Source organism: Castor canadensis, chromosome 3 (assembly GCF_047511655.1).
Source record: "Castor canadensis chromosome 3, mCasCan1.hap1v2, whole genome shotgun sequence".
In the NCBI taxonomy this organism is placed as follows: Eukaryota; Metazoa; Chordata; class Mammalia; order Rodentia; family Castoridae; genus Castor; species Castor canadensis.
The window spans coordinates 199,244,871-199,268,735 of NC_133388.1; the positions used below are offsets into that span (position 1 = coordinate 199,244,871).

Genomic DNA, 23,865 nt, shown 5'->3' on the forward strand with positions numbered 1-23,865 from the left:
ACAGGGTACAAAGATAAAGCCTTTGTTTTTGGCTTACACCAGGAGGGTGCCTGGCCTCGGGTGTCAGATCACCCCCACCCCCATCTTGGAAAACTCAATGAGACAAAGGCCTGGCACTATGGCAGGGCAGCTGTCAGGAGCCCCATTCAAGTGGGAGCAGCAGGGAGGAACGTCTTTACTGAAGACGGGGCAGCAGACTAGGTGAAGAGGCGGATGGTGCCATCTGCTCCAGAGGAGAAGAGCCAAGGCTGTGTGGGGTGGAAGGCCACGTCCAGGACGCCCAGGTCTCGGGTCAACACGTGCCCTTTGAGCACCTTGACTGGCACCAGCAGTGGATTCTGCAGCAGGTCACTGTGGAGGAGAGGGGCTCAGCATACAGCAGGGCACTGACCCCGTGGGGAGAGCAGGCAGGGGTTGGCACTCACTTGTACACCATGCCATGGCAGACAATGACACTGCCGTCATCAGAGCCGGATGCAAACAGTGGGTATCGGGGGTGGAAGGCCACAGCCCGCAGGGCCTTCTTGTGGTGCCTAGGGGAGGGCTGCATTTACTGTGGGCTCAGGGCTGGAGGGAGGAGCCCTGCTAGCCACCCCCTCCACCACTTACCTCAGCACTTTGTATGGCTTAGTGGAAAGATCCAGATCAAACCACACCAGTTTGCTGTCATAGCTGCCACAGATGACATTGTCGCCTACGGCCAGAGGAAGACAGGAGCCCTTACCATACCTGTGGTGTACACTTCCCCTGCCACCTGTGGGGTGCACACTCCCACCCTCACCTGCAGGATGCACAGCCAGGCTGGACACCCACTTGCAGTTGGGCATTAGCTTCTTGGTGAGCTCCTGGCGCAGCAGGTGGTAAATGCGGACACTGCGCTGAGAGGCCACCAGCAGGAAGGGCCGGGTGGGATGGAAAGCCACGCACTGTACCAGTCCATGGCTGCGACGGAATGGGCTCTGGCTGCGACGCCGGCTCAGCTGGTGGATCAGCACCTGAGTGTGGCCTGGGCTGGCCAGCACCACAGCCAAGTAGTCCCCTCGTCCGTGCCAAGTTACCTGTGTCACAGGCTGCAGGAGAGCAATGCTGGCTGATTGGCTGAGCAAAGTCACACTCTCTGCCTCCATGGTCCTCTGCCCCTCTACACACCTTGCTATGGCAGATACGCAGTCGCAGACCCCACTGGCGCTCTTCCTCCAAGGCCTCCAGCCAGCGGGCTGGCAGTAGGGCTGGCTCTTCAGGCGGGGTGAAGGCATCCAGCAGCTGGTCTGTGCTGCCCAGCAACAGCCGATCACCCAGACCTGGGTTCAGCAATAGCACTGAGTCCTCCCTACGAGCCAGAGTCAGACATAACCCTGAGCAGTGTCCCGGCCCCACTGGCCACTCTTACCTCAGGCCACACACTTACATGGCTACAGCCACCAAGCAGATGGTAGGGTTGGGGTTCCAGGCAACACTTCTCACCACGCCCCCCACAGGCACAGTCCTCATACAGCGGGCAGTGGGCACCTCCCAGAGCCGCAACGAGCCGTCATCTGAGCCTGGATGCAGCAGAGAAGGCCCTCAGCACCTGGTCCTCCCACCTGGCCCCAGCTCAGGGCTGCCCCCCAGCCTTGGGCCCACCTGAAGCGAGCCACTGGCCACCTGGGGAGACACTGAGGCAGCGGACAAGATCGCTGTGGCCCTTGTAGACCTGTAGAGGAGAAGCAGTGAGGAGACGGACCCAAAGGTGCTTGTCCCCCCCCAAGTGGCTCCCCACTCACCAGAGCCTGGCACACAGGGAAAGGCTGTAGGTCCCGTGGCCGAGGCAGTGTAGGGATGAGGTCTTCAGGGTCCACATTTACCTGGGGCAGGAGAGCACGTGCTTACTCTTAACCCCTTCCCCATTGTCCCCAGGCGTGCCGCCCCACATACCCTCATCTTGCGCTGCCGCGGGCACAGGTATAAATCGAGGCAGCGCTCAAAGCGCTCTTGGATGAAGCGGCTGTATGCAGGCACAGCCCGTAGGCTTGGGTACTTCCGCGGCAGGAAACTGAGCTTCCTCTCGCCCGGCTCCTGCTGCGCCCATGCCAAGCGCTGGGGAGATGGGGAGACAGGTGAGCAGGGGAACAGGAAACACAGCTGGGACCCAGACCTGCCCAGGTACAGGGCCCACCTCCTCCTCGCTAGGCAGGTACTCAGGAGGCGGGTTGTAGGACTCCTCGTGGCCAGGCAGAGCCAGCTTGGGTGCAGGCACGTGCATCTTGTGACGCCCCAGCACGGCGTTGGGGTCCTCCTGGGCCCACAGGTCATAGAAGTTGGGGGTGGGATCTTGGGGCCGACGAGGTTGGATCCAGCCCATCTTGATGGCGTGCACCATGCGAGACACCTGCACACACAACCCAGGTCAGGGAGTAGCACGGGGCATTGCCCTGGGGGACAAGGGTCAGTTCCCACCTTCTCCTTTTCCACGAGGGACGGGATGAAGCTGCGCTTGTCAGCTGGGCGACTGGTCACTGGGTGGATCATGAGGTCCCCACTGAAGAAGTCCACGGCTGGCTGGGGAGACAGGCACTACGCTGAGGCCCTGCCCAGACCTCTTATCCCCAGGGCCAACTAGTGCTATCTACTGCTACCTACCTCATATGGGTCGAAGTTCCCGTCCCCAAACTGGCCGCTCTGCAGCCGCCGCACAAGGGCTACCTGCTCATCAGTTAGCCGCAGGTCACGCCCTGTCATCCGGTCCTGCACAGTGCGCCTGGGAGACAGCCAGTCAAAGCCACACTCCCAATCTTTTGACCCCTAGGCCTCACCCTGAGGGTAAACTCACCAGAAGTCTGGGTCATCCATCTTGTCCAGAAACTGGTCCAGCTCATCCCGGGTCCGCAGGGGCTTGTAGATGCGCTTACCGTCCAGGTCGTAGCCCACGTGCGGGAAGTCATCGTACCATGCCAGGGGCACATTGCCCACAGTATTCCGGATGTCCTACAGCATGACCACCACATCAGCACCTGTCCCCTCAGTGCCCCGTCCCCTCAAGCCATCCAGTAGGCACAGAGGAGAGGAAGGACAAGGATGGAGTACCAGGGGTCAGCTGACCTAACATGTGCCCTTGCTCTGGTCCTGGGGTCTGACGTGGCAGTCCGGCCGGCACTGCCCCCCACCCCCACCCTGGGCCCCGAGGCGCCTGAGCTTTACCTTCACATTTTCCACTGAAGTGATGCCAACCCTGGCCTCCCCCCTCATCGGATTCCTTGGCCAGGGCTCTGGGCAGCCACAGACAGGGATGACCTCATCGCCCATGGGCTCCCTCCCCTGGCAGGGGCCTTGGACAGAAGTGGGTAACTTCAAGGCAGGGCCTAGGGGAAGACCCCCATCCCACCCATTCCAGAGAGAAGCTGCTGCATTCTGCCCCTCAGGTGGCCAAGAGCCTTCCCTCCCAGGCTCCACTGATCCTCCCCCTCCCCCTCAGTGGGCAGAGCAGACATTCCTGGACACACATTCCTGGTTTCGGCCCCTGCCAGCCACCACCCTCACTCCTCCCAGCCTGGGGACTGCTGCCCAGGCGGCTGCTTCCTGCAACAGTAGCCACAGGGGAGGAGGGGTTGGGCAGCACCAGCACAGCTTGAATCCCTCTGCAGCAGGCCAGGACCCCTTGTTCCCAATCCCAGGTGCCCCTAGTGGAGCATGATCTTCCTTCTCTCCCTGGAGGGGCTGTCCAGCATCCTCCGTGTCTATGCAGTCACCCCAAATTTCAGCCACCCTGCTGAGGGACTGGTCTTACCCAAGTATTGTGCCCTAGCCTTAATGAAGAGGCCCATGGAGCGCACGGCATAGGGACAGGAGCAGTTTCCTTAAGCCAGGAAGAAGGAAGGAGGTGGAACCGGAGAGAAAGCTCTGGCAGAAGGCACAGCTGGTGCCTGACCTGGAGAGGCAGGTGCAGGGCAGACAAGCTATCCAGCCCCACAAACCTTTGGGTTGCAGCTGGGGCTGACTTCCAGCCCCTCCACACTCCCCTTGGGTGCGCCGTGCACACAGCCTGGCACAGGAAGGCCCAAGTGCACATGGGAGGGAGACAGACAGGGCGCGGCCGGGCAGCTGGGCGAACTTCAGCAAGCCAAGGGGGAGAAGGCCTGCGCTCCGTCCCGGTGAGGGGGAGGGGCAGGCGCTACGGTCCCGGAGCTCCAGTACCACCGGGGGCTCCTACTCGCCCTGCATCCCCGAGCCACAAAGATGCTCCGGGACTCCCTACGCGCGGCCACGAGAAGGCAGAGGCGCGCCGGCCCAGCTCCAGCTCCTCGGGGGCCGGGCTGGGAGGCGGCGGCGGCGGCGGCGGCGCGGGGGAGGGGCCGGCCGCTATAAAGGCGCAGCTCGTGGTCCCGCTCCAGCCCGGACGCACGTGTGCGCGCGGCGCCCGGCAGCCGCCACCGCGGGGCGCAGCCGAGACTCGCGCCTGTCCCGGCCCGGCGGCCCGCGAGGCTCGCGGCGGCCGCAGGAGGCGGCATGAGCGGCGCGCGGCGGAGCTGACGCCGCGCCCCCTGCCCCGGTCCATGTCCTTCGCCATGCTGCGCTCGGCGCCGCCGGGCCGCTACCTGTACCCCGAGGTGAGCCCGCTGTCGGAAGACGAGGACCGCGGCAGCGAGAGCTCGGGCTCGGACGAGAAACCCTGCCGCGTGCACTCGGCGCGCTGCGGCCTCCAGGGCGCCCGGCGACGGGCGGGAGGCCGGCGGGCCGGGGGCGGCGGGCAGGGGCCCGGGGGACGGCCGGGCCGCGAGCCCCGGCAGCGGCACACAGCGAACGCGCGCGAGCGGGACCGCACCAACAGCGTGAACACGGCCTTTACGGCGCTGCGCACGCTCATCCCCACCGAGCCGGCCGACCGCAAGCTCTCCAAGATCGAGACGCTGCGCCTGGCCTCCAGCTACATCTCGCACCTGGGCAACGTGCTGCTGGTGGGCGAGGCCTGCGGGGACGGGCAGCCGTGCCACTCGGGGCCCGCCTTCTTCCACGCCACGCGCACGGGTAGTCCCCCGCCGCCGCCGCCGCCGCCGCCGCCTGCCCGAGACGGCGAGAACGCCCAACCCAAACAGATCTGCACCTTCTGCCTCAGCAACCAGAGAAAGTTGGTGAGCGGGGCCGGGGCGCCAAAGGGGCCCCCAAACTCACCCTTCAACCCGCACCTGCCCGGCAGAGGGCCAGGAGCGGGGCAGTACTCCCTAGCAGGGCACAGACAGGGACACCTGCCACCCAAGCTGGGCCCTAGGGAGGGGGGGACAGAAGGATGCCGCCCCGTGGGAGGGCAAGGTGGGCCTTCTCTTTGGGCCTTTTCCACGACCCCATAGGACACTGCCTCCTACTAGATTGGGCCACTGAGACCTGCCAACGTGGGGACAAGAAGTAAGGATGGCTAGAAGGGGCCACCCAGGAGCAGGGGCCTGGGGAAAGGCAGGGCAGCACCAAGCTACAGGAGGGCCGCTCCAACCCTGGCAAGTTGAAAAATGAAAGAGGTTGAGTTTAGAAAGCAAGAGGCTGGTTCAAGCCACCCACCTACCCCTGTGCCACTGGGGGTGGCGGTGAAGCAAAGAGGAAACCCCTGGAGTCCATGTGCCACCTCACCTCAGCTCTTGCAGTCCACCTTCACTCCAAGACTTATGGGGCACCTGCTGTCCCTCTCCTGGCCTGCCGGGAGATGTGCTGGGAGAGGGTTAGGCTGTGGGAGACGCAGGCCAGCCATGATTTACAGCTCGGGCCGTGTTTGGTGGCACCGGAAAAGCAGGGTGAGCAGGGAGAAAATACAACGGCTTTTCCCAATCCCCATTTCCTCTCCAGACAGCACGCGCGAGCTCCTGGGGCCTGAACATCTGGGAAATTTAATTTTACAGTTTCGACTGCACAACAGTGTACTCCCCTCCCCAAAATGCACAGGGGGAGCCAGGAGCCTGGAAGGGGAATGCCCCAGCACCGGCCACCTGAGATAGCACCCAGCAGGAAGCCAGGGAGGCTGGGCCAGCTCTGGGTGACGCTGGGTCTCTGCCTAGGCCCTGACACCACCCCCCTTCCCCTCTGCAGAGCAAAGACCGAGACAGAAAGACAGCAATTCGAAATTAGGAGGCTGGTCCACAGCAGTGGGAGGTGGATGCCGCTGGGGACCCACGGAGAGCCTCACCTTGGACCTAATCTGGGCACAGGTCCCTCAAGAGCAAGCTCACCAGGCCAGAACTGCCCAGGCTATGAGCAGAGCCAATGGACAGACAGATGGACGGTGATTTGACTGAGTAACCCAGCACTTACCCAGGCCCACTGGAACTTTCCATGCTGGCTCCCTACCTGGGCCAAGTGTTGGCGTCTTGCATCTCTGATATAATATAAAGTCTGGAAGTTTTGTATAATTAAAAATGAAACAGTATCTCCCAAATACAGAGGCAGACTGTCCTCTGGAAGGATCCAAACTCACCATGCCCGCCCTCATCTGAGCCTGTACTTCCATCCTTGGAGCCCCATCTGCCCTGGGCTAGGACGCCTAATTCTGAGAAGGCACCTCCTTTTCAGAGCTAGAGGGAGGCAGATCCAGGAGAGGGAGGCCTAGATCACCCAACAGCCTCTTTCTGGGGACCTGTGGGGTGGGGACTGAAGGGACAAGAGAGGGGAGAGGGTGAGAGGTGCTGTGTGGTGAGAAAGTGGGAAAGTAAGGAGGGAGCAGGAGGCAACCAAACAGTCTCATTCCCCCTGAGGCCACTGCACAGTGAGGAAGGCACAGGTGGGGCCTTGCACTGTGCTCAGCCTTAAGCCCCAGTTGTAGACAGGCAGCCCCCAGCAGCAGAGCTCCAGTAAGCAGATACAAGACTGGGCAAGGGTGCTGCCCAGCAATGTAGGACCCCAGGACTGGACGGGCCTGAGGACAGTACCTGGGTGGTAGCCACGTGAGTACCCCTATCAGTGCCCACCTGGGCCCCAGAGAGCTGTGGGGCCCATTGCCTGCCAGGGCCACCCCATTGCCCCGCCTCTATGAACTGTAACAAGAGGCCACATCTCACCCTGCCCCCAGCTGCACAATGGAAGGAGTCCTGGCTGTCTACCACTCATCCCACTCAATTCCCTCAAACATCCCACCAGACCCTGAGCTCGATTAGGACCCCATCAGGCACATGCACATCTGGCTGACCATTAAAATCCTGTAGGTGACAATTAGTTCAGTGGCACAGAGCTCTGTGGGCACAGTAGAGAAAAAAGGCCAAATGGCTGTGTGGACCACCTCCCCCACTGACCCAGGAGGCTAGCAGCCTGACTTCTAGCAAGGAGGTGGGTAGGGAATGGCTGAGGGCACCAGGTGGCAGGCGGCTGGCAGGCCCTAGGCCCCTCCTTGAACACCCAGCCCTCATATTCCTCAGTACAGGAACTGATGTCCCCCCAGGCCGGAGCAGGGGACAGACCAGGTGCTGAGAACTATGTGGGCATCCTCACAGGGCAGGGACAGAGTTGCCCCTCCTCTGCAAGGATGGGCTCCAGGGAACCAAAGCACAGGAAGCAGTGGTGTAATTTTGGAGGAAATTCTCAAAGCCAGAGCCATTAAGGGGGGGGGGGTGTGTGTGCTGTGTCCAATCTGATAGAAATATAACAGGATAGAAAGTCGCAGCGGCAGGTTTCGTTCAGAGAGAAACCCAACCCCAAATTTCCTCCCCTTAATCCTGCAAGAGACCACAGCTGGCCAGAGGGAGGGGGAGAGGGCACACGCACTCACTGCAGAGGCACTCACTGCAGAGGACCTGGGGGTGTGGCTTGGGCTGAGGAGGCCCCCTTACCCCCTCCAGTGTGTTCTCCACAGCACCCTTCCCGGCACCTCCCAGGCAGCAAAGTCACTGTGACAGATGCTAGGCAGGGCCCAGGGGTGCGACCTGGCAGGGAGGGGTCTGCCCTGGGCATGAAGGCAGCAGCCTCCATCCTAGGTCCCTGAGCTGGGCTCTCTCCACTGGACAGAAGGTGTCCTTCCTTGAGAAGCATCATTGAGTCTCCTGCCCCTCACCCACAGGCCTCATATTTCCAGATCTGTGTCCAGATAGGGATGCAAATCTTCCACACAAAACCCAGGACAGGTAACTTGTGGACACCCACCCCAGTGGTCAGAATGGCCTGGCCAGTGTCAGGAATAAACCAGAGGAACTTGAACTGCAGAGAACATTAAAAGCAAACCAAAGAATGCAGGGAGGGACCCCCTCAGTGTGCAGAGGCTGAAAACTTTAGCAGGGGCCACAGGTGGGGACTATGGGGCTGGATAGGTACTAGAATGATGGGGTTTGGTGGCCAGCAGCACTGGATGCCACATGGCCTGGAGCCCAGTGCAGAAGGAGAGGGAACGCTGGGAGGACGGGGCAGAGTATGAAGAGGTCAGGGATGCCCAGAAGCAGGCACTGGGGCCTGAGCAAGACTGAGCAGGCCAGCGACCACCAGAGTTGGGCTTTGGGGTGTCAAATGGGGCCACATGAAAGGGGACAGACAGGGACAGAAACAGAGGTTGCAGGGCTAGAAGGCTCCCCAGGGACCCAGATGATCAGGGTGCGGCACGCGCCCAGCCAAGGCCTCTACTGCAGGGCCTGACTCTGACGCGGCTGCAGCTTGGCCAGCCTCAGGCCTGGGCAGCCAGCCCAGCCGCTCCCCAAGCTGCACCGGTAGCAGCGGCCGAGAGCCTGGCCCGACAGCCAGCAGGAGGAGGGGAGGGGCAGGAGGAACACTCCGTCACCCTCCACTGCTCCAGATTCAAACCAGACTGGGGGTGGTGTGGGCCGCCCCAGCCCGTGGCCCCACGTGAGTCTACATGGCTAGCCAACAGCCAAGGGGTGGCAGGTGCTCCTAGCCCACCTCAGCCCTTGGCTTCCTTCCCAGTGCCCGGCCTCACCCTCCACCAAGCTGAGGAGTTGTGGGACAAAGACCCAGGGCTCCCTCTGCATGTGCCCCACAGAGGCAGCTGGGAAGGAAGGGGGGCCCCCTGGCCCACACCCTGGGCCAGCAGCTGCCCCTGCGAGCTACGTTGGGCTGGAAACACTCGGCTCAGCCTCAGCTGTCAGCTCCCTGTCCCCTGCCTGGGGAACAAGCGGCTGGCGGCTCCATGATTCATCACCAGGCCGCCTGCGCCCCAGGCCAGCCGCCCCCGCCCTGCTCAGCACCTGCAGGCTGCCAGGAAACACATGTGACCCCTCCAGGTCAGGCCCCGCACTGAGACCCCAGGCCAGGCTGGCTGAGCAAGGGCAGGCTGACCCAAGACCCATACTCTCCTGGGGGGCCACCCAGCCCAAAAGGCAAGGCTGTGGGATCAGGCTGGGCAGGGGATCCCCCCCGCCCAAACTGCACCGGACACAGCAGCAGTGAGCTGATGTGTCGGCTGGGACTTTTCCGCTTTCGATGAGTCCCCTCCCCTCCCCCTCCCCAAAGTGGCTGCAGCTGTCAGGACCACAGATTGGAACTGCAGGTACAGGGCTGGCCCGCTGCCCACCTCCCTCCCGTGTCTGTCTGCAAGAGAGGAAGCCGGCCCACCTCTGGAATCCTTCACTCTCTCCTCGTTCCGCCTCTCCCACCTGTCCCCCGGGAGCGTGGGGTCAGCCGCCTTGCTCAGTCTCTCTCTTCCCCGGCCCCTCTCCGATTACAATGCGGGCAGTGTTCAGTGTTGCTCAGCTCCCCCGACACCAAACGCCCTCCTGTCTCAGAACTCATGGCCTTCCTGTGCCGCCGCCTCCCCTCCTGGGGTGTCTTATCTCTGTCAAAGTGCTCATGGCCCACTGCTGCCCTGGGTTCACCTGTCGAACTGACCCCACTGAAGTTTCCAGAAAGGATGCTAACCCTTGGAGTCCATGCCAGAGGGAGGCTGCCTCTTCATTTGGTTGCCCCAAGTCCCAACCAGCCAAGGGACCCAGCAAGGGTTGGGGGCCAGGAAGCAGCCACCTCCCATCTCTTCGTCAGACTGCCCCTAGTCTTCACCAAGACTTCACTTTCCTCCCATCACCTGCTGGTTTGTCCTGGAGGGGCTGGGCCCACTGTGTGGTCTGCTGCCAGCACCTCCACATCTAGGGGGTAGGGGGGTCAGTCACTCCACATGGGGTCTCCAGGGTAGAGAAAGGACACCCCTTGCCTGGAGGCTGCCCAGCCTGGCATGCCTGGCTCTCTCTTGGGGTTAGCCAGGGTCTAATGGATGTTTCTGTGCAGGGTACCCAGCTGCTTCTGCAGCAGTGCTGGGATGGGGACATGGGCTCAGGCTGCCCTACATCTCCATGAGTTGAAGTCAAAAGGCCTGTTTTGACCCCTACTATTCAGACACAGCTGCCACTTCAGTTGGGAGGGGGGTCCAGAGCTTCATACATGCTAAGCCCCCTTGCCAGCCCCCAACTCCAGGCACCTCCAAAATCCCATTCTGGAGAATTTTCCTCACCCCCGAGCACCGCCCATATACATGGAGCTCCCATCTGTGGCAGCCCTGGCCCTCTGTGGCCAACCTCATCAAACGGCCATCCTGTGCTCCCAGCACTTCACTATAGCCAGCATCTCTCACCCTCTCAATGCTGCCCTGCTCCACCCCACAGGCCTCTCTTCTCCCCAGCCCCAGGGTAAACCCCTCCTCTGGCCCCCTCCTATACCTGCCACCAAGGAAATTGGCCCAAGTGGGCACAGCAGCAGGCAGGACCTCTACCACCCACATGTCCCAGCAAGAGGGAGGACATGGCTCTGAAGAAACCCATCTTTGCCTGCTAGTCACTGCTGGTAGGCTGCTGAGAACTCAGTGCCCCTATGAAGGGCAGCTGGTTTCCTGCATGCCCCTCATCACTGACCCCAATCCAACCCTCCTAGGGTGATCCTCTCTGCCAGCTAAAGTGCTCAGGTGCAAAGTGGCTCCGAGGTACCACGAGGCAAGGGTGAAGGATGGTGCTGGGGGTCTCCCTAGTCAAGGAGTACACAGTGGCCACAGCCACACAAGACCACTGTGCCCTGTAGCCCCTGGTGAGGTCAGCAGTGTGAGTTGGTGCCCCTGCCTGGCAAGCTTAGTCTGGGCACACCAGCAGAATGGGGCCAGAGCCAAAGGGTTGACCTGAGTCCTGCCAGTGGCCCCATTTGGAGGCAGGCATAGAGGCTGGCCTGGGGTGGATAGTCGCCAGGGTAGCCTGCAGGCCCGGGTGCCTTCCACAAACAGAGCAGGAGGGCCTCTCCGCATACTCGCTGGAAACCTGAGCCCACAGGCTCCCCTGCCAGCAGCAACGCAAGCAAGCAAGCACGGAGTGAGAGTGAGTGCATGGGGCGGGTGGGGGCGGTGGCCCTGGAGGAGCAGGAGGCCGCCAGCACTGGAGGCAGCTGCTGGTTCAGTAGCTAGGAGAAGCCATTAACGGTGTTTGGCGAGAGAGCAGAGGGGATCACAGGTTCTGGATGCAGACATGCGGGGCTGCATCCCTGAGTGGTCCGAGTTACAGCCCAGGCAGGGCAGGGGGTGCCATGAAACTGGACCCCCGCTCCAGACCTAGCCCTGCCAGGTCTTGTGGGGGACAGTCCCAGGCCCAGTGCCCACAGGGGCTGGAAGGGGACTAACAAGGAGGGCAGGTCCTCCCAACCTCTCCAGACCAGAGTTCAAGGCTGCTCTGAACTACTCACTCTGACCATGCTCCCTAGACAAACAGGGCTGCAGTCTTGCTAGGAAGGCACGGGGCATGGCAGGTAGGTTGCTCCTCTGCCTCACCAAGCCTAGCCTGGCCTCAGTTTCTCCCTGTTGCTTGACGGAGAAGAGGAGCAGCATCAGCCATTCACCCGCCCCTCTACCCCAGCCCACCTCCCGGGGGTCTCAGCGGCTGGATGAGATCACGTCTATGAAGCCCGGGTGCAGTGGGGAGGGGGTGAGGTGGCCATGTGGGGGTGGGGCAGCCGCAGCACTGCGGCTCCTCAGGGGCTCCCTCTACTCCACGGCAGCCAGGACCCCCGCCAGGTCCAACAACTCATCCAGGGGGCTCCACCCCCACCACACTCAGCCCACGCGGGGCTGCCTGACTCTGATCTGGAGAAAGGGAATGAAGAGGCCGGCCAAGTGAACACAATCAGAAACCAGCGCTCCAGTAAAGAGCTGCTTGATTTAAGAAAGTCAGTGTCCCCAGGGGTGTGGGTGTCCCCAAAGCATAGCCCTGGCAGATGTCAGCAGAAAGCCCTGAAACCCCTGTGTTCCCAGCCTAGGCCCTGGATGCAGACCCAGGGACAGGGCAGGGAAGAGGTGGAGAGGTGTAAAAAGTGACACTTCCGCCCCCCAGCAGCAGATGGCCAGGCAGGCCTCCCCACACTGCATGGTTGTCATCCCTCTCAGCTGCCACTGTGGTCTTTCTGCTAGGAGGGCGGGGGGGGGGGGCGGACCCATAAAGACCCTCCCAGAGCCCTCTAGGGCCTCGTGATATGGCATGGCCCACCCAGCCAGTTCTGCCGGGTACTTCTGGCCAGCCAAGGAGAATTCTGGGTCCTGCCATCACTGGACCCCACCAAGGACACTGCCAGAAAGGACCATCCACAGGAGGTCTTGGCAGAGGCTGTCCCCAACAGAAGCTTGCGGTCCTCATAGGTGCCAACCAATTAGGGCACAGTCATGGAAAGGTAATGCCTGGGCTTGGGAGGGACCCCACGCATGTACCCCCAGGCCTCTTAGGTAGAAGTGCAGCAGGCAGCTTGAAGTGGGCTAGGCTCTCCTCCCACTGGCCTGGTCCTCAGCCAGGTACTGAAGGCCATGCCCCACTCCCTCCCTGGATTGTCACCTCCTCTGTAGCCACTTTGCTCTGGGGACAGGAGCCAGATGCAGCCTCAGGCCCCACGCATAGACTCTTCAAGAAGGGATGCATCCGTCCAAGCCTGGCCTGGCTCCTGAAAGCTGAGCTCTGCCGCCCCCTCCAGCCACTGGCCGGTTGTGCTGGCAGAAGCTCTGGCAGGCGGGCATCTCTGCTCTGGGGCTGTCACTCAGCCTGACACATGGGACAGTCATCACAGGAGGAAGGAAGCAGCCCCCACACCAGTGCTTCCTTACAGTGCAGCGGGGCCGTCCGACCCTCCCTCTCATGGGGACCTAGACAGGAGGGTTGAGGCACACTTCCCTGTGGGCAGGCAGGGTCTGGCAGGGCTGATCTAAGGCCCTGACCAACTCTGAAAGGCCCTTCCCCCAACCCCTGCACTCCATTTACAATCATCACCGATTTCCCAAAATACCAGATATAAAAAAGTAGCCGACAGGATGTGACTGCCGACAGCCAGAGCCCCTAGGGGGAGGGGAGACAGGCAGGGAGCCGCGCTGTGCGGCCCCCCTCGCCAGTGCGCCCGCTGCTCCGGCCAGGAAACCAATTTATTTTGTTTTGTCTCTGTTCTCTGAACGCGCAGCAGAGACTGGATCGGGCTGGCGGCCAAGCCTCCTGCAGACACTGCCAAGAGAGCTTGAAGGTGGGGAGGAAGCCCAGCAGGGGAGGGGGGGCGCGTGTCTCCCCCAGGCTCTCGGGACAGCCCCTGATAGGCAGGCAAAAAGGGCTCTTGAGGGGAGGAGGACTGACCCTGTAGGCCCCACACCAAAGCCCCCTGGGTCTGAAGAGGCTCACAACAGCCCCTGCCTTGCCCTGGGACCAGCCCTCACCCAGGAGGATGAGGGGATGGCTGCCAGCTGCCAGCTCCACTGCCCCTGTGTTCAGAGTTCCTCAGAGCCTGCAGCCACTCCCGGCCTTGGCCTCCTGGACACAGACCACCATGGCCTCTAGATGCCTCACTCCCAGGAGGATCCATCTGGCCCTAGTCCAGCATGACACTTTCCTCTCCACACTGTAAATCCCTGAAACAACCCTAGTTGCCTGTCCCTCCCAAGTGCTCGGGAACTGAATCAGAAGCCAGCCCAGCCACATCAGTCCCTCTGGGGACATCAGAGAAGGGAAGGAGCAGAGCAATCAGGATGACAGGGGATGCCCAAGTCCCACCTGAGGCAAATGAGACGCTGCTACCCAACAGCTGCTCCTATGGCAGCCCCATAGATAGGGAGCCTGGGTCTGCTCACACCACATCTGGGCCTGCCATCCCACCCGAGTCCCAACAGACTGCTGGTGTGAAGGAAGACACTCTAACCCCTTGTGCCCACGGAGACAGGAACACAGTCCCCAAGGAGTACAGGACCACGGATGCCGGTCCACAGGAGCCACATCTAGCCTCCCTTTCTACTGGGTGTCAACAGACATGTGTTCCTGCGGTCATGTGGCTCAGACCCCAAAAATCATTCTTCCAGATGGGGGCGGAGCCTGAGCCAGCATGCTCACGAGGCCCTGGCTCCCTCTGCCCAGGGCAGCACAGCCCACCTGCAGGGAGCCCCACACTTCCCAGGGCAGCCCTGACCCCAGGGCCAGCCCCTACTCTAGGCAGCTTAAGGCACCACTAGACCAGACCTCCCACCCAGCACAGTGGGAAAACAAGCCCCACCTCCTCATCAGAGCTGTCTTCTGCATACTCATCCCCACTCAGTGCACTGGCCACCTCCGTCCTCTGGCAAGGGATGTCAGCCTGCAGAGAGAGGGGGAGAGTTAGTTCAGTAACCCAGGATTCCCTTTAACGTTGTGCAGATCCAGTACACAGCCCAACCCTTACCCTGGTGGAGGGCTTGGGAAGACTGGCTTCTCTAACACTGAAGCCTAGATCCGCAGCCCACACAGGACACCCGCCACCCCGAGCTCTGAGCAGCTCCACTCTGCCCAGGCTTCAGCATAGGACAGAGGTCGCCCCAGCAGCCTGAGCCTCTGGAGGCTCATCTGCAATACCAAGCACCACAGGCCCTGCCCTGGGCTTCTCACTCCAGGACTGGACCAGCCTCTGCCCTGTGACAGACCAAAGATGGGCTGACACCTGATGCCAGGCTGGAAAGGAGAAGGCCACCCAAAGAAGTTGGCAGCCAAGTCCAGCTGAGAGCGCAGGCCTCTACTCCCACTGCCCCCACACCATTAACGGCAAAACCAGCTGGCGGGGTCTCTGGTCCAGTGGCTCTAGAACCGGCTCCGCTGGGCCCAGATCCAGCAGAGGACATGGATCTGGGGTTAAGGACAAGGGAGGGGACAGTGAGGGGTGGTACCGCCACTGGGGAATGCGCAGGGTAGATGCAGGTGGTACATGCTGTGGGCCTCTGTCACGGGCCACAGCCAGCCACGCCCGGGGAGCCTGGCCAGTGCCTAGCACCCCAGTCAGCCATGCTAGACAAGGGCCTAGAGATGCTCTGAACCTACAGGATGCCTAGAGCCCTGGCATGGCTGTCACCGGAAACTAGGCACACTCCCCACCACCACAGCAATGACCCCAGGCTGACCCTGTCCACTGGGTCAGAGTGGGCGCCACTGAGGACTCACACCCCAGCCTGGAAAACAGATTCTCCCTGCCGGGGGAGGCGGATGCTCTGACCGGATCGGGTTTACTGGCGGAACCAGGACTGATGGGGAAAACAGGCCTACCTCTCACCCCAGGGGGCAGTAAAGTGCTTGAAGCAGGAACCCCAGTGCGCGGGCGCCTCCGCCCGGAGCCTTACTCCCTCCTGCCCGGGCAGGAGCCAAAGGCCCACTCTTCCTCTCGCCTGTTTTTTCCCTCAATATGAAGAGGAATGAGAAACTAAGTTTTTCTCCAGGCAAGAAATAAGGCAGTATTTAGTTTCCACATCTCCCCTGCCTCCAGCTCCCCTACTACCCATTGAAATTGGGTCAGCCCAGCTCGGTGGGGGAGGGCAGGTGCACAGGGTGGTGAGCTACAGGGTGGTGAGCTACAGGCTCCTTCCTCAGCCAGGACCCTCTCCCCAGCCCCACCTGCAGACAGGCTCAAAGCAGGGCTCAGTTGCTCAGGGCAGCCCCCACACCAGCAGCAGCAACTGGCAAGCACACCTGCCCTGCCCAGGCCTGACAGACCCCTCCAGTAAGCCAGTGCTTCCAAGACATGTGACCACAGCTGTGGCCTCAGACTGAACCTCTAACTTCTCACCACCCCCCACCGGGTGGCCCAGGGGGCTAATGTCCCATCAGGCTCTTGACAAGGTTCCTCAGTGGCGGCTTTTACATTTCCCTACCCATGTATCCTTCCCAGCATTCAGGGTTCCAAGGAGTAACATCCTCACCAAGAACAGATGGCTGCAGCGCAGGGGATACCCACCAGAGGGCAGCACTGATGATAAACGCAGACCCTGGGCCCAGCTCCCCAAACTGGGAGGGGTCCTGACTCTGGATAGGAGTGGCTCTGGGAATTAGCAGACCTAAAAAAACCTCAGCCCTTAAAATGTTTTGTTTTGTTTTTTTTTTGAGACAGGGTCTCACTCTGTAGCCCACACTAGCCTTAAACTCACAATATTCTAGTCTCTGACTCCTAAGTATTGAGACTGCAGGCCTGTGCCACTGTACCCAGCTTACTCACTCAGATTCTAGAGACAAAACACCATTTTTTTAAATTATTATTTAAAAATGAAGGAAAAAACCCAAGCGGGGCACCAGTGGCACAGGTCTATAATCCTAGCTACTCAGGAGGCAAAGATCAGAAGGATCTCAGTTCAAAGCCAGCCCAGGGCTGGTGGAGTGGCTCAAGTTATAGGGCTTGCATTCAAACCCCAGTACTGAAAACAAAAACAAACAAACAAACAAATAACAAAAAGTAGGCACATGACATGCTACAGCACTGTCTTACCTGGGACAGGGCCCTCAGCAGTCTGGATGACTACACCCCTTGCTCTCCAGTGCAGAAAGAAGGTAGCAGGGTCTGCTCAGACCCATGCAGCAAGCAGACTACAGAGCTCCAGAGCCCCTGAGGTCAGGGTCACCCCTGCCTGGAGACACACACAAGATCTAACTCCAAGGGTCCCAGCCAGTTTTGAGGGCAGCACAAAGGGGTGTAAGATTGTGGGTACGTGCCCTAGTTGAGGGGACTAAGGTCTCAGGCCAGCAATCCCATCCAGGCATGCCTGCGCTGGAGCAGTGTACAGCGTAAAACCACAATAGGCCAGATGAGGGGCAAGGTGATGCAAAGCCCAGAGTCCTCAGAGGCAGTATAGTGTGCACACCCTAGCAGAGACATGAGCCTGTGGGACACCAGTAAACAGTAATGGAGCAGTAGGCCAAGAGCAGGCACCCACAAAGTTCTGATGGAGCTCAGGGTGCCCAGGAAAGAGCCTGAGGGAAACAGTTCCTATCCTTGGACCCTGCATGGCCAATAGGCCTCAGAGGGAAAGGCACATTTTGCCAACCCAGGGCTAGAATGTACTGTTAAGGACCAAAGAGAGGGATCCAAGGAGCTCTGAAAGCCTAGAATAGCATCCAGAGGAACAAGTTTCTTCTTCCAACTGTGACAGGTTCTCCCCCACCCAACATCAGCTCCACCTGGCCATGCCCCACTGCCACCACAAGCAAGGCACAGGACTAGGGCCCTCCATCTCCTTCAGGAGGCAGGCCAGGGTTGGCTGAGCTAGAACTTCACTCCAAGCATGCCTTCCCCATTGTGTCCAGGTCTTAGAAGACAGACAGAAGCAGGCGCCAGTACACCAAGGTCACTGTGAGGCACAGCCAGGCTCATACATGTATTGCTGATACTTCAGGGCAAAGATCAGATCTGGAGTGCTATTGATAACACAGAAATTCTATGCATAAAGGAGACTAAATAACCCAATGCCACACCACAGGCCCCTACACTGAGCAGTAAGAGGCTCCCCAGACAATGCCTACATCAGCCAAAGAGCCGGAGAGAGAGAAGGATGAACCCTGTGTGCATGGGTCATCTGACAGGAAAAAGTGTAAAACTGCTACCTAGGAAACCCAGGTAATAGGCTTTATTTGTGTTTTTGTTTTGTGGTACTGTGGATTGAACTCAGGGCCTCATTCTTGCAAGGCAGGCTCTCTACCACTTGAGCCACTCTGCCAGCCCTTTTTTTGTGTTGGGTATTTTCAAGGTAGGGTCTATTTGGTTTCCAATCTTCATCCTCCTGATCTGCCTTCTGAGTAGCTTGCATTACAGGCATGAGCTACCAGCACACAGCCAGGTATGGATTTAAAGAGAACACATCATCAAGGACTAAAGTAGCCAGAGACAACACAAAATGAAAAATTTTTGTTTCTCAGGGAAAAGGAAAATAACTCTGAAGGGACCCATGGGCGACCCAGTCATTCCCAGGAATGGACACCAACCCACATAAGCAGCCAGCTAGCTATGTGCACCTGGGTGATCTCACCAACATCAGGAACAAGTAACTGCCTTGCAATCTCACCTTGAACAAAGAGGTTCTGTGTGCAGCTGTGTGGAGGAGCCTGAGGACCCCAACTCGCACTGGGCCTGACTGAGGTGAGCCTGGGGCTGGCCCAGAGCTGACACTGTGTGGCACAAAGTTCTAAGGGGTCTAGGAGAAAAGTACTTGTACATTGGGAATGTGACAACGGCCATTTTAAAGGCTGTGAATCTTCTTGTTCCTTCTACCAAGGGGAAAATTTGGGCTTCACCACCACAGGGAGGCAGTCACACTGACACCACCTACTTTGGGCACAGGGTATGCAGGCCATGCAGCTCTACCATTGTGTTGGATCACTCACTTGGAGCTCTGTCTGCTCTCACCAAGACCAGCCAAGCTCTAGAGCACAGAATAGGGACATAGTGACCATCTTCCCAGGGAAGAATGTATCAGAACCTTGTGGAACATTCATCCCGGTCCCTCAAGGTAACACCATGGAGCAGAAAAGTGAAGATCTGATTGTGCCCTGCCTGAATTCTGGCCTCCATGCAGTAGCTGATACTATACAGTGCTGGTGGGTAGAAGAACAGCTGTTGCCACCCCAAAGGCTGAGAAGTTAGCACAGGCAGTCTGAGAGAGAAGCTAAGGATGAGAGGCCCAGCAGGGGCAAGGCAACCCTCCAGCCCAGGTGCCAGACCCCAAGTTTGGCTCTGTGACACACGCACAGGCTCTTCCTGCCTGAGGTGGAATCCCTGGGTGTCCCCTCTCCAGCTCCCACTGAGCTGCAGTTCCCACACAACGTTCTACCAGACAGCACCAATGCCTGCCGCCCCCACCCTGGAACCCATAGAAACAACTCAGCCAAGTCCAGGACTTACATGGCCACGGAATCAACTCCTGGCAGCTCCCACCCGCCAACTCCTGAGAATCCAGAGGGACCCTCCTGCCAGAAATGGCATTAAGCTCCATGCACAGACAGAACCTGCTGCAAGTAATAACTGATACAAACAGACAGTAAAGGGCTCAAGGCTGAGCTTAGTTTCCCTGATCCAAAGCATGGTCCATGCAAGGACACTCACCCCAGGCAAATGCAGTGGGTTTGATCAAAGAAAAAGGTGAGAGGCATTTCTAAAGCTGGGCACTGGTGGATCATGCCTACAAGCTATTTGGAAGCCTGAGATTGGGAGGGTTGTAGTTCAAGGCCAGCCTGGGCAAATAGTTCATAAGACCCCATCTCTAAAACAACCAGAGCAAAATGTACTCGAGGCATAGCACCTGCTTTCCAAGCACAAATCCCTGTGTTCAAACCCCAATTCCATCAAAAAAAAAAAAAAAAAAGACATGCTTCTGGGATAGGACAGCAATCGAGTTTCAGGGGAAAGCACAGAAGAGAAGGAAATCACCTCATTCTGTAGTGGGTTCCTGGCAGACACGGCTCACTTATAGAGGCTCACCTAAGACACAGGCGGTTCACAAGACCGCACAGGTAGATGTGGCTATAGCCAGGCACCACAGGATCCTGGGTTTCCATTAAAAAGCTGAGACACTTGGCAAAGGCTCTGAGTCACTTTGGCATGGAGTCCCACACTCTTGGGGCAGGGGAACATGGATTCTAGAAGTCGCTCAATGGAAGGGATTCTCGGGTTGAGAACCCACACCCAGTAGGAATCGTCTAAGGCAGACATTGTGACATATGGCAACATGCTGCTAGGTGAGTAAAGGTGAGCTGGCAGACCGCCAAGAGGGTCTGGATCCAGCAGAACCCCGTCCCAATGTGGTAGGAAGGTCACAGGCTTGCGCATCTTTAGGGACAGCAGACAGCCTGATAGAAGGCACCAATGCAAATCAGGACAGCTTCTACAGGGGCACCAGGACACTTCATGAGGCCCATGAGAAGCCAGAGCGTCCAGGAGACAGTGTTGGCCTGCAGGCTGAGCCTCCAGCTATAGGGCTGAGTGAAGGAAAAGGACTCACACCACCAGGAAAGGATCAAGGCGAGAGGAAGGGAAGGGACAGCTCAGCCAGGGGAGGTATTTAGATGACTTTTGTGGAAGGGTAAGAGGGGGAAATGAGAAAGACTGCCACTGAGGCATGGACAGCACCTCAACTTCTTCAGTTCAAACCTAGTAACAAAGATCACAATTCCAAAAATAGTTCAGCAGAACCTGAGTATACCCCTCAGACATAAGCACCTACGTGGGCAGGTCAGGCAATTGGGCAGGAGCCCCAGGGTTAGGAGCAGAATTGAGGACTGCCCCCCTCCACTAGATCCTCATAGCCTCTGAACCTGGCAACTCAGAGCCATGCAAGGCAGCTACCACTTGCTTTCAGTCCACAGCTGCAGGTGGCACCCGTAAAGCAGAGAGGCAGGGCCACCCTTCCAGGCAGGTGGAGACTGCCTTAAACAAAGCAGACCAAGTAATGTCCAGTCACAGGAACCTAAGCAAAGAGCCAGTCTTAGAGCCCTGCATCCTTACTAGAACCAGAGCTCCAGGGCGCAACAGACACCCAGGCCCAAGAAAAGACATGCCTCTCACCAGACTCCAGCAGACATCCTCCTGTACCTGAAGTACTTGTACAAGTCATTTCAAAGACCTTCTTAAAAGTAAAACTTCAGCTATTTAAATGTATGGATCCTTAATTTTAAAATGGGGGGGGAAGGCCCAGAAAGATGTAAACTAAACTATTAATTGTGCATATTAATTCAAAGCAAGGGCACCAAAGGGGAACTTTCATACTTCACTAATACTACTGATGCAAGCAATATCCAAATCTTTTTCAAAGGTCTATTTTTGCAACTTTAAAAACAACAAAGGAGGGCTGGCAGAGTGGCTCAAATGGTAAGAGCACCTGACTAGCAAGCGTGAGTCCCTGAGTTTAAACCCCAGTGTTGCCAAAAAAAAAAAAAAAACTTAAAAAGGAAAAGACAGTTGCTCATAATTTTACAAATCTTAGTCAATGTAGTTAACACTTTGTTTCCTCTCTAAGCACAGCAATGTTATAATTATAGTATGAGTGAATGAATAGAAAATTTAAACTGGATTTTAAATCTTTTCTGCCTAGGGAAAAAAATCAACCCAATGTGACCAACACAAACTAGCCCTGATTTCTTGGTTTCCCTCATGGCAGATCAAGACAAGATCAAGACTTCCAGAACACCAGGCCCACTGCATTATAAACCATTATAAATTAGCTTCCAGAACACTTATGTTTAAATATCAATTTTTGTATTTTAGTTGAACTAAGTTTTTCCCCCATTTTTCTCAAGGCAAGAGTAGGGTGCACCCTTCCCCATTACTACATCAACCTGTGGGCCACTGTGGCTGTAAGGGTCATGGAGTAGCTGGGCTGGACTCCAGCAGCTCCTGCCCACACTGCTCAGTGAGCTCCCTCACAGTCATGTCCTGTCAGCACCTCCAGGCAGTGGCATCTCTGGTTTAGACTCTCGGGAAATCCAGCCTATAACATGGCTAGGAGTCTGACTACCACAGAGAGGTGGCCTGAAAATTGCCAGAGTGGGGGAAGGTCCTGGCATGTGATTTCATAGTTCTTAGGAATGACACAGACAACTGGAATTGAAAACCAGTGCCCTAGAGTCCAAATGTGCCCCCAAGTACAGTGAAGGAGTAACCAGGATTGGGACTCACGAAGAAACCATGGAAAAGGCAGTACAGCCCTTAGAGTGCTCATAGTCCAGCAGGTACTTCCTCTCCCTGGCCACCCTCATCCATGGGGAGAGCCCCTGGGGGCTCCTCACTCACCCACCTGCACCTGCTCCCGGGAGGTCTGCTCCACCGCACTGTGGCTGGTTCCATCCTCGCCTTCACTGTTGTCATCACTACTGTCACTACCGGAATCTTCCAGGCCTGAGAACACACTCTCCTCACTGTCAGAGAGGCTGGAATCACTACCATCTTGGTGGCTGGGAGCAGGGTTGAAGAAGAGAGGGGGCTGCAAAGAAACATAGTGTTGATAACTGCCACCCCAGAGGCTAGCCCAGTAGGCACCACACAGATCACACAGGGAACAGCTGACCAGGTGCTTTAGTGCAGCTGGCCTGTGGTCATGAGCCTCCACCTCCGTCGAAACCACTGGACCAAACTGAGACTTGCTCATCTTTCTCCTCCTCTGACAGCATGGCTACCTGCCCTCAGAATAGGCATATCAAGCGTGTCTCGTGAGAGAGGGGCCTTACAAGAACACAATCCCTTTTCAGAGCTCAGTTCCTGCTTCATCACCAAACCCAACAATCCTCTCCTGACAAATTCCACGTCCTACTCTGTCACTCAAGACTCCCAGAGCTGGAAAAGCACTATCCAAGGACAACAAAGCTGGAGCCCATAGAGGACCAGAATCTCTGTGGGCTCCTACTACCTGAGGTAGAAGCCTCCTTGCCCAAAGAGACTGGAACCAACTGTGATGGGTAACTTGGAAAACCAAGAGTAATGGAAAGATGTGAACTTTACTTATAGCAAGCTAAGTCCGTTTGCATTCTTCTCGGAGGAGGAACACGGCCTTTTCTGAGCAGAACCCTGCAGACTGGAGACCGTTTCATGTCTAACTCTGTAAGACATGACGCACTGTGGGTAGCAACAGTCATTAGCTTCTTAAAAGTGAAACAAGAAATGAACGCTCCCAAGAAGCGTCTGAGTCTGGAATCTTTTTTTCTTTTTTTTATGGTGCAGAATTCTTGATTTCACTGTTTTTGTAGCAGCTTATAAGTTTTACCTAATTGATGGCCTGTGTTACCAACTATTTCACAGCACTCAGCTGAGTTACCAAAGAAGTGATTCTCATATTTACTCACTCCTGACCTATCTCTGATATTCAGCTAGCTATACCATTATAATAGAATGCAAAATTGGTGCAAAATGTTAGGGCACTGGCTCAGGGTCCAAAAGCGGGCAGTGGAGAGCTTGGGTACATTTCACAAAACAAAGGGACAGTTTGGAAGATCCAGCTGTGAGAGGCACTACTGTGCCTACGTCCGACCAACCAGATTTAATGAGGCTCCACAACCAAGCCCAGCCAGCTGAGCAGCAAGGGAGTGCCACTGACTCCACTACAACTAATGTTCCACTCAGCCTTCCATATTCTCATGTCCCCCTTTATTTCACAATGCGCTAAACACAAGCTGTATAAACGGGGTGAGTGCTTACTGAGTGTGCAAGGTCAGTCCCTTTCTAGGATAAGACACACAATTGGAAGGCTCAGAGATGTCAGAAGGCTCACACCTTCCTGTGTTTTCCTTCCCTAGCGCTGTTCAAGCCACAGAATTGCCCCTCGTCGTAGGCTGTACCCCACCGCAGGCCCCACAATGACATCCCCGACAACACAGAGTTTCCCCGGGCTCAAGGCGACCCGCAGAACGCCTGACGCAGCGCGGCGTCGCACGAGCTTGGCGACAGGCGGCCTGGCCTCCCTAGCCTCCCCCTGCTTCTCCAGCCCCGCCGATCACCACGTGCACGCCCGGGCTTCGGCTGGACACTCCCCGCCATCCTGTAGTCACCTCCTCAGGCTGCGATTCATTCTCAGACTCAGATTCCGGACGCCGCTTCCCAGATCGGGCTCCCGCCGCCGTGTGCCCCGCACCCCGCGTCCCCGCCATGCTGCACGGCGCCGGCTCAAGACTGACGGCCGCTTCCGGCAGCGAGTGAGCCGCGTGCGCCTGCGGCCCGGCCCCTCCC

The 23,865-nt window shown here is 58.0% G+C and overlaps 2 protein-coding genes across 2 annotated transcripts; one reads left to right on the forward strand and one right to left on the reverse strand.

Annotated features, from left to right (window-relative positions):
* Window position 1: 1 nt before the first annotated feature.
* On the reverse strand, window positions 2-23,843 carry Bop1 (BOP1 ribosomal biogenesis factor). The gene is made up of 16 exons (XM_020171000.2): window positions 23,688-23,843; window positions 21,944-22,129; window positions 14,425-14,505; window positions 2,810-2,964; window positions 2,620-2,737; window positions 2,437-2,538; window positions 2,156-2,368; window positions 1,915-2,076; window positions 1,764-1,844; window positions 1,624-1,693; window positions 1,409-1,541; window positions 1,150-1,330; window positions 782-1,070; window positions 610-694; window positions 426-533; window positions 2-351 (listed from the first exon to the last, which is right to left on the reverse strand). The coding sequence occupies exons 1-16, from the start codon at window positions 23,784-23,786 to the stop codon at window positions 198-200; spliced, it is 2,217 nt and encodes a 738-aa protein (XP_020026589.1). The 5' UTR covers window positions 23,787-23,843; the 3' UTR covers window positions 2-197.
* Scx (scleraxis bHLH transcription factor) lies at window positions 4,476-6,489 on the forward strand. The gene is made up of 2 exons (XM_020171001.2): window positions 4,476-5,105; window positions 6,049-6,489. Exons 1-2 carry the CDS (start codon window positions 4,530-4,532, stop codon window positions 6,085-6,087), a joined length of 615 nt encoding a protein of 204 aa, XP_020026590.2. The 5' UTR covers window positions 4,476-4,529; the 3' UTR covers window positions 6,088-6,489.
* Window positions 23,844-23,865: the final 22 nt, after the last annotated feature.